Raw genomic sequence first — 13,270 nt, 5'->3', positions numbered from 1 at the left:
CAAAACACTGACTCCTAAAAAGCCCCCAATAGACATAGAAACTATCTACAAGAAGAACATGAGACATATTTTTTCAAATTCTTTTACTTGAAATAAATCAAAATGGTTTCAAATTCACAATGCAGTAATTCATTTCCCTTTTTTTCTTTCTTTATAAATCAATTGCCTTACCTTCGTTTCCAAACCTGGGTCTTGCTTATTGTGCTCCTCAACTTGCTTAACATCTGTACTGGTAATCATTTCTACAGTGTCTTTGCCAGATGGAAATGTATTTACACTTGGGGCGCGGCAGCAGCTATTGATAATTTGTCCTTTACAGACTGCCGTAGTTTGCAATAAGTCCATACTGTTGCTTTCTGTTTCCCCATTTACCATGCTGTTGTTAGATGAAGCATTGTCATTTTGAATGGACCTGTTGGCATTATGAACTGAAAACGTGCTGTCCCTGCAGTCCAACTGGTTCTGTGCTACTACTCCATTGGCTGTGCGATTCTGTACATCCTGAGAATGATCTGTACTATTTCCCTGCTTCTGTAGAGGGCATTGGGTGAAGAATTTTGGCTGAGGTGATGGTGCTGATCCATGCTTTCCTTGAGATTTAGCAACATTTAGAACAGAAGATTCTTTCTTCAGCTCACTAGGAACGGATGAGCTAAAAAGAATAAAATACAGACATTTAAAACTAATAAACATTAACATTTACAGGAGCTGAATATAAAAATACAATTTTTGCTCTCTTTGCCAACAAAAGAGAGAACTGTTGAACAAAGGTTAACCAAAATAAATGAATAAATAAATGAGTAATCATCATATCAGAGACTTGTAATGACTAAATCCTATGCAAATTTTTGAGACTTACCTGGATGTAGTATGTACCACTGCAGTAAGTGTACAGCAGTCAATATCTTGTGCTAGCTACTAAAGTTTAAACCTCACAAGACTGTGGGAAACCTGTCTGTTTAAAACCAGGTCTTGGCAAAGAGCAAGAGGGCTTGTACATTGATTAGAGTAGAATGTGTGAAAATGAGAACCTTCCTCATGCCCACTGTTTGCCTCAGTACTTCATTTGAAAAAAGTGGCACTGAAGAATTCAAGTGCCTACTCAGCATGCCTTTTGCACTAATAATTACTCTCTCCATGCCTATAACATGAGGTACTGTTCCTGGTTTAAACAATAGTGCTGCCACAATTACAGGTAGTATTCATTGGTGTGATAAGAAAACCTGCTCCTGTCCTTTAAAAAGAACAACTGTCTCACAACAGGTAAAACACCACATAAATACTTTAATACTTGCTGTTATATCACACAGACACACATTTTGAAAATTAGAAAATAAATTGTCTTTGATTTGAAATATGGTTTTTCAGCATATGTTTTTCCCCATAGGTTTTAATGTTATTTAAGCTGATCGATTGCTTTGTCAAATCATCATGGTTCTGCACTTGAACTGTAGATGAAATATTATCAACATAGTGAGCTCTCTTATAATAGCCACATTCAGAATTATGTTTTCCAATTGTGAATGCACAGGTACACTGATATGTGCTGCTAAAGGTTCCTGCTTGGTTCCACCAGGTAGCAGAAGCAGGTAAACAAGCTAGCGTCTCTCCATACGTGGTTTCTGTACCATAAAATATAAAATGGGCTTCTGGTTTACAATTCTGGCTTGTTAGGAGAAGAACACGAAAGTGAATCCTGTCTGGACATTAGGAAAAACAAACCATGGATGTTCCTAGGTTGTTTAGCTGCTCCACAAGTGAAATCAATCAAGCAGTATGATTCAGCACACTTACCAGTTCACAACAAAACCAGAGGTAAGAATTCCAGAATAAAGACAATTCCAAGCACAACTACTGAGTTAAACATTTATCCCAACTAATCTAATATTGTTCTCTGTGGCATTGACTTCTAAAGTCTCAAGCAGTCTTCACCTGCTACCAACTCCTAACTGAGGATGCATGGTTTGAACCTCTGACTTTCTGTATGCAAAACGTGTGCTTTGTCTCAAATGAAGTACACACAGTACTTCTGATTAATGATGCATCTTCCCTAAGTCAGAAAAGGGTGTATGAGAGAAGGAAGACAATTACATATCAAACAAGAGAACAAGATTTCTTTAGCTGTAATTTGTGAGCTGTAATTATACAAATATAAGTGACTGTTACATGAGCTGCCAACATGTAAAGGTCTTTTACAAAATAATTTTGAAGAGCAGACTGATCTGTAGATTATCCTTTTCTCCTGACATATATTATTACTTCCAGCCACACCAGGCAAGTTTCCTTTCCATGTACCCTTTAACTTCCATTTTCATTTTCAATTTCATAAACTAGATCTGTGCACAAATAAACGCCCCCTTTTGCCTCCTCAGCGGAGCCCGCGGCCAAGCTGCGCCACAGCCGGGTGGCCTCCTCCCGGGGTGTCGGAGGTGCGCATCTACGCACCGCCCCGGGAGTGCCACCCACGGACTACGAAGCACCCAGCGGGACTCTCTGCTTCTGGCAGCCTTGGCCCTTTGGCGGCACCGGAGAGAGGGCGCTTTAAGACTCTGGGGGGAAGGCTGGGAGTGGAGCTCGCCAGGTGAGAGCGGCGGGCTCATAAGCCGGACCCCGGACCTCCCCGTCACGCCCCCTTTTGCCTCCTCAGCGGAGCCCGCGGCCAAGCTGCGCCACAGCCGGGTGGCCTCCTCCCGGGGTGTCGGAGGTGCGCATCTGCGCACCGCCCCGGGAGTGCCACCCACGGACTACGGAGCACCCAGCGGGACTCTCTGCTTTTGGCAGCCTTGGCCCTTTGGCGGCACCGGAGAGAGGGCGCTTTAAGACTCTGGGGGGAAGGCTGGGAGTGGAGCTCGCCAGGTGAGAGCGGCGGGCTCATAAGCCGGACCCCGGACCTCCCCGTCACACCCCCTTTTGCCTCCTCAGCGGAGCCCGCAGCCAAGCTGCGCCACAGCCGGGTGGCCTCCTCCCGGGGTGTCGGAGGTGCGCATCTGCGCACCGCCCCGGGAGTGCCACCCACGGACTACGGAGCACCCAGCGGGACTCCGAAACTGCGCAGCTGCGGAGCTTTTACGGGGCTAGGGAGGCTGTGGGTTAGATTGGGCAGAGGATGCCTGCAGTGGCTAACCTCTGCCCCTTATTTGTTTGTGTAGGGTGGGTGGGGGGAGGTCATGGACGGGGGGGATGCGTGGGCTGGGGAGGAAGGGGATGACATCATTCTGAGTGGAGCTCCTATTGAGGTCGTGTGGGGCAGGGGGAGGTATGGCGGTGGGAGGAGGGACTTGCGTTCCAGGGGAAGGCGAGATAGATGCCTCATATCCATCTCTCCTTCCGGTCCCCCTCCCAACCTAAGGGACCTGAGGGTCGCTCCAACCGTGCCACAAACCCTGTCGCTGCTCCTGTGCAACGCCAGATCAATCAACAACAAGACCCACATCCTCCACGACTTGTTGGAGGACCGAAGTTGTGATCTGGCTTGCATTACCGAGACCTGGCTGGGGCCTGAAGGGGATGCAGTGTGGGCTCAGGCCCTGCCTGCCGGGTTCTCGGTGAAGGACCAGCCCAGGTTAGGTGGGCGGGGTGGTGGTGGTGGCCTTGATACATAGGAACACCGTGTCCCTCACTAGGAACCACATTAGACAGACGTCCTATATCGAGTGTATTTACCTGACCCTTAAAGCTAGGGACAGTCTAGGGATTCTGTTGGTGTATCGGCCACCCCGTGCACTAACTGACTCCCTTAACGAGCTGACACAGCTGGTCGCTGAGCTGATGCTGGAGACGCCCAGGCTACTTGTCCTGGGCGACTTCAACATCTCTCTCACGGCCAGCTACGTTCCACCCGGTGCGGCTCGCGAATTCATGGACACCATGGCTGCCATGGGCCTGTCCCAGCTAATTCAGGGTCCTACGCATTGTGCGGGTAATACTCTCGATTTGGTCTTCTGTTCGGATGTGGAAAATCCGTGGGTGGAAATATTTGATATTTCCCCCTTGCCATGGACGGATCATTTCCTGGTTGAGGTGAAAATCAAGGTCTCTACCCAGATCCCTCCCGGGGGTGGTGGACCTATTAGGATGGTCCACCCTCGAAGGCTAATGGAACCTGGCCGGTTCCAGGAAGCCCTAGAGGGACACATGGTTGGAAGCGACGGCGATTCTATTGATGCCCTGACTGGTATCTGGAATACCAGTCTTTCGAGGGCTATACACAGTATCGCTCCCAAGCGCCCTCTCAGACCCGCTTCCAAACGCAAGCCCTGGTATATGGAAGATCTCCGGGCAAGGAAGCGGGACCTGCGACGGCTAGAGTACCGTTGGCAGAAACACCTTTGCTTAGACGACAAGACTCTCCTAGCCCAACGTTTAGAGGACTATGGAGAGGCGATACGAACAGCAAAGAATTCGTTCTATGGTGTTCGTATCGCGTCCGCGGAGTCGCGTCCAGCAGAGTTGTTCAGGGTAGTCAGGGAGCTAACTCAGCTCCCTCCTGCCCTGAACCAGATCCTTGAACCTTCTAAGGCCTGCTGTGACTTATTTAACGACTTTTTCGTGGATAAAACTTCTCGTATAAGCGAAGGTCTTAACGCCGACATTCAGGCAGAACCTAACGTAGAGGCGTCCAGGGCCTCCGTGGACTTAGTTAAGCTGGATCAGTTTGAGTTGGTTAGTACCGAGGATGTGGACAAGCTCCTCGGAAGCGTCCGGAAGACAACCTGCTCTCTCGATCCCTGTCCCTCGTGGCTAGCAGCCCAGGGGGGACCGGCTGTAACTTCATTGTTACGCCGGATAATTAATACATCTCTGAGGGAAGGGCAATTTCCATCTGTCCTTAAATTGGCCGTGGTAAAACCTTTGTTAAAAAAGCCCTCCCTCGACCCCCTGGTGTATAATAATTATCGGCCTGTTTCACTGCTGCCATTTTTAGGGAAGGTGATCGAGAGGGCGGTTGCAATCCAGCTTCAGGGGGTCTTGGATGAAACGGATTATCTGGACCCATTTCAAACTGGCTTTCGGGCAGGTTATGGGGTTGAGACGGCCATGGTCGCCTTGGTCGATGATCTCCGTCTGGGCATCGACAGGGGAAGCGTGTCCCTGTTGGTGCTCTTGGACATCTCAGCGGCTTTCGATACCATAGACCATGGTATCCTTCTGGGACGCCTGGCAGAGGTGGGAATCGGGGGCACTGCGCTCCAGTGGTTCCGGTCCTACCTCTCCAGGAGGTCCCAGATGGTGCAGCTGGGAGACGTGTGCTCCGATGAGAGGGCCCTTAAAACTGGGGTCCCTCAAGGAGCCATTCTGTCTCCCATGCTATTTAACATTTACATGAAACCGCTGAGAGAGATCATCCGGAGACATGGGGCGCGGGGTTATCAGTATGCTGATGACACCCAGATCATTTTCTCTATGTCTCTGACTGATGCAGTGACCGAGGATGGCGTCTCTCCTCTCGTGGCCTGTCTGGAGTCAGTAATGGGCTGGATGAGGGAAAACTGACTCAAGCTGAATCCAGAGAAAACGGAGGTACTCGTGATAGGTTCCCCTGGTCCAGGAATGGCGGTGGTTCCACCTGTCCTGAACGGGGTCACGCTCCCTGTGAAGGACTCCGTGCGCAGTCTGGGGGTGCTTCTTGACTCGTCCCTTCACCTGACGGCTCAGGTGAATGCGACGGTCAAGAGCACCTGCTATCAGCTTCGGCTTATTCGCCAGCTGCGCCCATACCTGGCCCAGAGGGACCTTGAAACTGTGGTACATGCCCTGGTAACCTCGAGATTGGATTTCTGCAATGGACTCTACATGGGACAGCCCTTGTACCAAACCCGGAAGCTTCAAATGGTGCCGAACATGGCTGCTAGGCTGGTCACTGGCACGTCCAGGGCCAGCCATATAACACCGGTTTTAAAAAACCTCCATTGGCTGCCCATTCGCTTCCGGGCGCAATACAAGGTGCTGGTAATGACCTATAAAGTCCTAAATGGCTTGGGCCCAGGATACCTGAAGGACCGCCTCTCCCCATACATTCCGCCTCGCACCCTCAGAACATCTGGGCAGCAACTCCTTAGGGTTCCTGGGGCGAGGTTATCCTCCACTTCTAGGAGGTCTTTCTCCATCGCCGCCCCGGCCCTTTGGAATACACTGCCCATAGAGCTCCGCTCAGTTACCTCCCTGGCCCAATTTAAGCGGGAGTTGAAGACTTACCTGTTTAAAGCTGCATTCCCCGATTAAGTCCTTATAGGCCCCCCGCCGTAAGACCGCACAGGCAATGGTTGGCTAACCCGGGGGCATTTGTTGTTGTTTTTTATTTGTTTTGCTTTGTAATTTTTAATATGGTTTTATTGGAATTTGTATGTATTTTAATGTTGTAAACCGCACTGATCTTATGGAAGGGCGGTATACAAATAAAACATTTATTATTATTATTATTTATTATAAATATTTTATCTCAATTTCATCTTTTTAAAAAAAAAATCCACAGGTTTGTTAAAAAAAATTCATAGATCATGATTTTGTCACATATCTCAGAAAATTTTCCAGCAAGGCTAAAACTTCTTATACTGAACACCTATTCTGCAAGCATTTGTTATAGCTTCATAATGACTAGGAATGTTACCAGGATATACAGTAATAGACAATCATCCTTTTGAAATAAAAGGGAATGTGTGTCTTTGCCACACATAGCTGATACATCCATCCATTCAGAGGATGTATGGTACTAGATGCGTTGTGTAGGATGCATTGTCAGAGCAATATTTGCTCTGAAGCTTAAGATCATGGTGAGGGGTGACAACCTCTTATACCGAACACCTGTATTCTACCCTATCCACTTATTTCCCAACTCCAAACTCTCATTCCTCCTTACGTTCAGAAGAACTATCTTCCACTCTCTCTCTCTCTGTATATATGTGTGTGTGCGTGCGCACATAAAAGAAAAGAATGCATATTCCACAACTACATTTAAAAAAACTGCACCAGACAAACCACAAGGCTTATCACAGTGCTCTCAAAATGGCAGGATCCTTCTATAGGCTGCTATAATAAGGCACCACCAGCTAATGGTGAATTTATTTAAAGTATACTCTGTCTTATCATTCATTCTAAGATGATAGTTCTTTCAGTGAAAACCAGGAATGTGTTCAGTTTTAAATGCACAAACCTTCTGCTTCCTGCCTCAGTTTTTAAAAACCTGCAGCATGTCATTTCATTCAAACTGGGAATTATGACTCATACTGTATTATGATTTATCTGAACAAGCTAAGATCAGAAACAATATTTTTAAGTTGGCTTCCTAGGAAAAACATAGTTAAAGCAAACCACCTTTTCCCTGATTAGACAAAACAAAGTGAAGCAACAGAAGCTGACGCTGTAGAGCTCTCAGAGAGGCAGAGGGGTAGATGTGGGGTCTGTTTATAAAGCAGTAAACTATGATATGTTAATTCCAAAAGTAGCTGCTCAAATAGGGTTTAGCTAAACAAACTACAGTTTTGAATTATGTCTAAATCCAGACTTAGTGTTGCAGAATTTCAAACCAGGAACAGAAGCAAGTAATGAACAAAGGGGAGAGCATCAGTTGCAGAAATGTTGCAAAGGTTACCAGAGCTTTGTGGCATTTTTACTGCTATAATGCTGCCTGGATATTAGTTACAGAGTATGCCCATTTCCCTTCTGAATGCAGTAGACAATGAGATGCAGTATTCATATTGACTCCTATAATAGACTGGACACCTGTAACATAGAAAATGAGCACTGTTTTCAATTAACATAATATCTCCCTAATTTTCCCACTGAAATCCCATTAAAACAAACAATGCAACAGCTCCCTATACACTGCTGTAAAAATGGAACACACACCACTTCTTCATTCATTCACTTATTCTGCTTTTAATCTGTAGCCTTTGAATAAAAATGAAACATGTTTACCTGCCTCCTTCAAAATGACTGATGAGATCAGACACTTTACTACTTTTTTCTTTTGATACACAAGAAGAGGTAGGAGTAACTTCCTCCATTCTTGGCTTCGTGGTATATAAAGCTTTATGCCTAGGGGATTGGTGGGCAATGGATGACTGCGAGTTCTGCAGATGTAATGGCTTTGGAGGCACTGCAAGAAAAAGCAACACACACTAAACTGTATTTCATATTTTAGGAATGCCACTTATAAATGATGTTCAACCCCCTGAATACCCAAAAGGTTCTGTTGCACTATTTATGCCCTTTCCAAGGTCACCAGATTTCTTATATTCTTGTTTTTGTTGAGGAGATTACCATTATTAAACACTATGACCCCTCACTATGATGAAAGATTTAAAAAAAACCTATCCTCTCTCCATTCACATTTTAGAAACTATGGGGCTGTTTACAAAGGCTAAAAGACCCATGTTCTCCTCATACTTGCGTTGTCCTGTTTGGACGATGCAGTCATTGGGCGTGGATCCAGCAGACTGGCTGCAGATCCAATGGATCCAGCCCAATCCCATGTCAAGGAGGCCTTAACATGGGTCAGAATGACCCACTGCTTCATGGAAACTCCATAGTAAACCCTGGCAGATCAGACAGCCCCGCATGCCCCTTTCCTTACTTAGCCATTGCTGCTGGTGAGAACACCGTCATCGCCGTGTCGAAATGGGGTGGCTGGTCATGTGGTTGCTACCAGGTGCCCTGTCTCCATGTCAGATGTAGTGACAGGGGTCTTTTCCCTAGCAGTGATGGCGAAGTAAGATAAGGAGCCCGCGGCAGTAGTGGGTTCCCAAGCTAGCCCAGGGACCAACCCAGGTTGGGACCTCGGCCAGGATAGCATGGGCTTTGTTCAGGGCCTCAAAGATGGGTGAAGTTGGCACACAACCAGTGCTTTCAAGAGATGCATCACAATGACACAATGACAAGGATAACAGAAACAGCCCACGAACAACACTTCAAAAGGTTGTTGTAGAACTTCCCACAGTAGGCCCAGCTGTAGGTTTCTGCAGCCCTTGGGTGACAGAAATCAGTGAGCTTCCTTTAGCACCACTGCTTTCTCCTCTAACCAAAATGTCTGCTTCTTTGGTCCTTCAGATGGCCCCATCCTTCCTCCTTTAACCATACATCTACTTCTTCTTACTATGTATCTTGTCTAACAAGACTCCTAAAATTTCTGACAATACAAAATGACCTCATTGCTCTTTTAAAAATAGTTTGAGACCTCAGACTGCAATAGCAAACATTCAAGACCAGTATTTCCTACCAAAAATTATGGTTTGCTGCTGGATTTCCACACCAAACCATGGCAGCTGCAATTAGCAATATACCTTTTCTCTGTCCTGAAAATTCAAGGAAAACTCACTCCCTTCGGGATACTGGGAAGGGAGTGGGCATGGCAGTGGGGTGGATGAGGTAGTATATGACAAGAATGCATGTACAATAATATAGTGTATGAAGTGATGAATGTATATACAAGTACAACAGTGGATATACATGTGTGTGCAGAACAAAGACAGAAAGAATGGTGTATGAGACGGTGGTGTGCTCTTGAGCTCTGGTCACGTTTAATATTAATAATCAACCCCAAGATGGGATTCAGACCACTGAGTCAAAAAAGCCTTCCTATCCCTGATCTAAAGAATATAAACTGTAAAAACAATTTAAGAGGTTTAGATGATTGAGAAATAATTTAAAATACAGCCTAGGGCATTCTTCTTCAAAGGAATGTTGAAGCATTGTCCAGACAAATTCCCTCTATATGTCTAGAACTCATTCCATTTCTGCATTCTCTTGCAACCTCTATAAACATCCCTATACATTGAGAACAGAAGACAGAGGGGACCAAGTAAAAGTACCACTGAAGATGGATTGGTGGGGATGAAAAATTTGAAATCAAATCAAATCAATTTAAGATTTGAATTTTAAAAATTTATTCTCTCTCATACATGAACACAAGATTTCTAATGCCAAGGTTGAAGCCCAAAGTCAAGATGCAAGCACAACTGGCAAAGGATAAATCCCACAAACCCAAGTAACCACATGACTTTCCCTTTCTTCCCCATTTACTCTCATCCACACTCCTTCACAACACATTTGAGTCATGGCTTCTACACTAGATGTGCAGCTGCCAAACCAGCATGAATCTTTGCACTTAATAATAATTAAGCAGAAATATAATGAGAATGAAAAAGGCAGAGAGGAAATGGGGGGAGGGAGCATATACACCTGCTGGTCTTCCCTCTCCTAAATTCAGGCTGTACTTTCAGGCTGCTGACAGTTGAAGATTCGTTGTTTGTGCAACAAGGCTGCAGGCAACACAACTGGCATACAAGTGAATTTCAAAGAGCTGAAATTTCCTCACACTTAACCACACTTGCAAGAAGCTGAGGGGCCTTATGCTGCTGCCAGCTACAGAACTTTGGAAAACAGTCAATTAACTTGTTAAATTATTTAACAATAGTGGTGCTGGGGGATTCCTATTCAACTCCTTGGACACTGGCCTGTAAGAGTCCCTGAGGGTTCAGTATTGCCCCCTATGCTATTTAACATCTACATGAAACTGCTGGGAGAGGCTGGTCGGAGTTTGGGGGTCAGGTGTCCCCAGTATGCTGATGATACCCAGCTCTGTTATTCCTTTCCACCTAATTCCCAGGAAGCTGTTCCTGTTCTAAACTGCTTCCTGGCAGCTCTAATGGACTGGATGAGGGCAAACACATTGAAGCTTAATCCTGATGAGACATAAGTGTTCCTGGTCAGTTGAAAGACAGATCTGGGAAACAGGGATTTAGCCTGTATTAGATGGGGTTACACTCCCCTTGACAATGCAGGCTTGCAGTCTGGGAGTACTTTGAGCCACCAGGCTCAGGAGTGCCTTTGCACAAGTTAAAGCTAGTGCACCAACTGTGCCCATTCCTAGAAAAGTCAGATCTAGCCATTGTGGTACATACCTTGGTTACATCCCATTTGGATTACTATAATGGGGCTGTATTTGAAAAGTGCTCAGAAATTTGAGTTGGCACAAAGAGCTGCAGCCATGTTGTTAACTGGGATTGGTTACAGGGAGCACACAACTCCCTTGTTACAACAGCTCCACTGGCTCCCAATCTGTTTCCAAGCACAAGTGTTGGTGATGACCTACACAGCCCTGTCCTTGCTTTTCTTTCCACAGCAGGTTAAAATATATCTGTGTCATCAGGCTTTTACCAACTAACTAGGGTTGCCTTTCAATGTTGTGTGCTTCGGTTTTTAAAATTGGTATACAGGGGAGCCTTGCCTTGCGTGGGGGATCCGTTCCGGATCCTCCACCCTGCATAAGGCAAATCCTGCATAAGCTTGAGCCCTATTCAATATAATGGGGCTCGTGCTCATGGCAGTGCAGCACAGGCATGCATGCCATTCATTTAATGGTGACATGGCTTCCGCATAAAGCCACGTATGGTGCACCTGCATGTGGAGCAGGTGCACTGTACAGTCTTTTAACATATTGTAGTATTTTTAATGTTTAATGTGTATTGTTTTAAATATGTTTGCCACCAGAATCCCATTATCAAGAAAAAGGTATAAACGAAAGTATTTATTATCATTGTAAACTAAATTTTCCCTAGCATGGATGACTTCCAAAGATTACCAGATTAATGTTGCAATTATGATTTAAAGTTTAACAAATTTATTGTTGTAGATTGTTCTGATCTGTTAGGTAGGGAGAGGCTTGCTCTTGCTGCCAGATTCAATAAAACAGGAGGCCTCAAAAGCAGGAGGAATAGGATTCAATGGATATCTGACTCTGTGTCCGTTTGTTGTTCCAAACTGGCGTCTGCCTCATGGATTTTAGAAATAAGAGGCATATTAGTTTTGAGTTGATATGAAATATGAATCAACAGTGTGATGCAGCAACTAAAAAGGCCAGTATGATCCCAGGCTGCATCAATAAGAGTGAAATGTTTAGATTGAGGAAAGTAATAGTACCACTCTATTTTGCTTTGGTCAGGCCTCACCTGGAATACTGTGTCCAGTTCTAAGCACAACATTGCAAGAAGGATTTTGACAAACTGGTGTGTCCAGAGGCGGGTGACTAAAATAGTGAAGGCTCTGGAAACCATTCTCTCTGAGGAGTGGCTTAGGGAGCTGGGTTGTGTTTATCCTGGAGAAGATAAGGTTATGAGGTGACATGATTTTGTTGTTGTGTGTCTTCAAGTAATTTCCAATTTATGGCAACTCTAAGGTGAACCTATCATGAAGTTCTCTTGGCAAGATTTGTTCAGAGGGGGTTTGCCATTGTCATCCTCTGAAGATGAGAGAGTGTGAATTGCCCAAGGTTACCCAGTAGGTTTCCATGGCCAAGCTGGGAATCACACCCATCGAACATTTACAAGTGGCAGGTTTTACATTTTAACATAACATAACATAACATAACATAAACCATTTTAACATAAACCATCAACCTGGAATATATTTTTATGCAGTGCAAGTCTATTTATAGAGAGCCAATGTGGTGTAGTGGTTTGAGCATTAGATTATACAACTCTGGAGAGCAGGGTTCAATTCCTTGCTTGGCCATGGAAACTCACTGAATGACCTTGGGCGAATCACACACTCTCAGCCCCAGAAAACTCTGTGATAAGTTCACCTTAGGGTGGCCATAAGTCAGTAGTAACTTAAAGGCACACAGCAACAACATTATGTGTAGGACTGCTTTATAAGTAAATCAGTCAAACAAGCAGACACACAATATGTTTTTTAAAAGTTGTATTATAAAACGACAATCCTTTGTAACAATGCTAACTGGACCTCAACCAATCATATTCCTTCTGTAATTAGACTGCCAAATGTGCTATTTGTTCCTCTTACTCCCTGCATTTTAAAAGGTCTTGTGAAAATATCAGAAAGAAAGGAAACATCATAAAGGGGTAATTGAAAGGACAGCTTCCTCTGTCACCTTATTTTTCTTGGAACTGTCATAATAGCTCATTATAGCAATATTTCACTCAGTGTTTTTAAATCTGGTTTAGCATCCACCTGCTTGCTATTGTGAACTCCCAGCCGTCTTCCACTCTGTGTTTTCCCTAGAACTGACAAGCAGATCTAGGCCAATGAACATCAGATAATTGCCATAAAATTGAACAGCCATCTTGCAGGGAGATGATAAATCTGTTAGAAAGGAGGGGGAGAAACTGAGACTGTCTGAGGAATAAGGACGGAGAATTATCCTGGGGAAGAAGGCCATCAAAGGGGCAGTAACTTAGATGTAGTTAGCCATGATAAGTAAAGCTTATATCACAAAAAGCATCCTAAGCATAGTGAAGACTACTGAAAGCAACGT

The 13,270-nt window shown here is 45.0% G+C and overlaps 1 protein-coding gene across 2 annotated transcripts in view; it reads right to left on the bottom strand.

The window, feature by feature from the left end:
* FGD4 (FYVE, RhoGEF and PH domain containing 4) overlaps positions 1-13,270 on the bottom strand; it is a 129,258-nt gene that overhangs the window by 33,268 nt on the left and 82,720 nt on the right. For both annotated transcript variants that reach the window (XM_089527852.1, XM_089527853.1), the window contains exons 3-4: positions 7,915-8,095; positions 172-652 (exon numbers count right to left, since the gene is read on the bottom strand). In XM_089527852.1, coding sequence (XP_089383978.1) covers positions 172-652; positions 7,915-8,095 — 662 coding nt within the window. The remainder of the gene's footprint in view (positions 1-171; positions 653-7,914; positions 8,096-13,270) is intronic.

This window comes from Sceloporus occidentalis, unplaced genomic scaffold (assembly GCF_023333645.1).
Source record: "Sceloporus occidentalis isolate IW3139 unplaced genomic scaffold, rSceOcc1.0.p SCAF_5, whole genome shotgun sequence".
NCBI classification, from domain to species: domain Eukaryota; kingdom Metazoa; phylum Chordata; class Lepidosauria; order Squamata; family Phrynosomatidae; genus Sceloporus; species Sceloporus occidentalis.
This window is presented reverse-complemented; position numbering and strand designations above follow the sequence as displayed.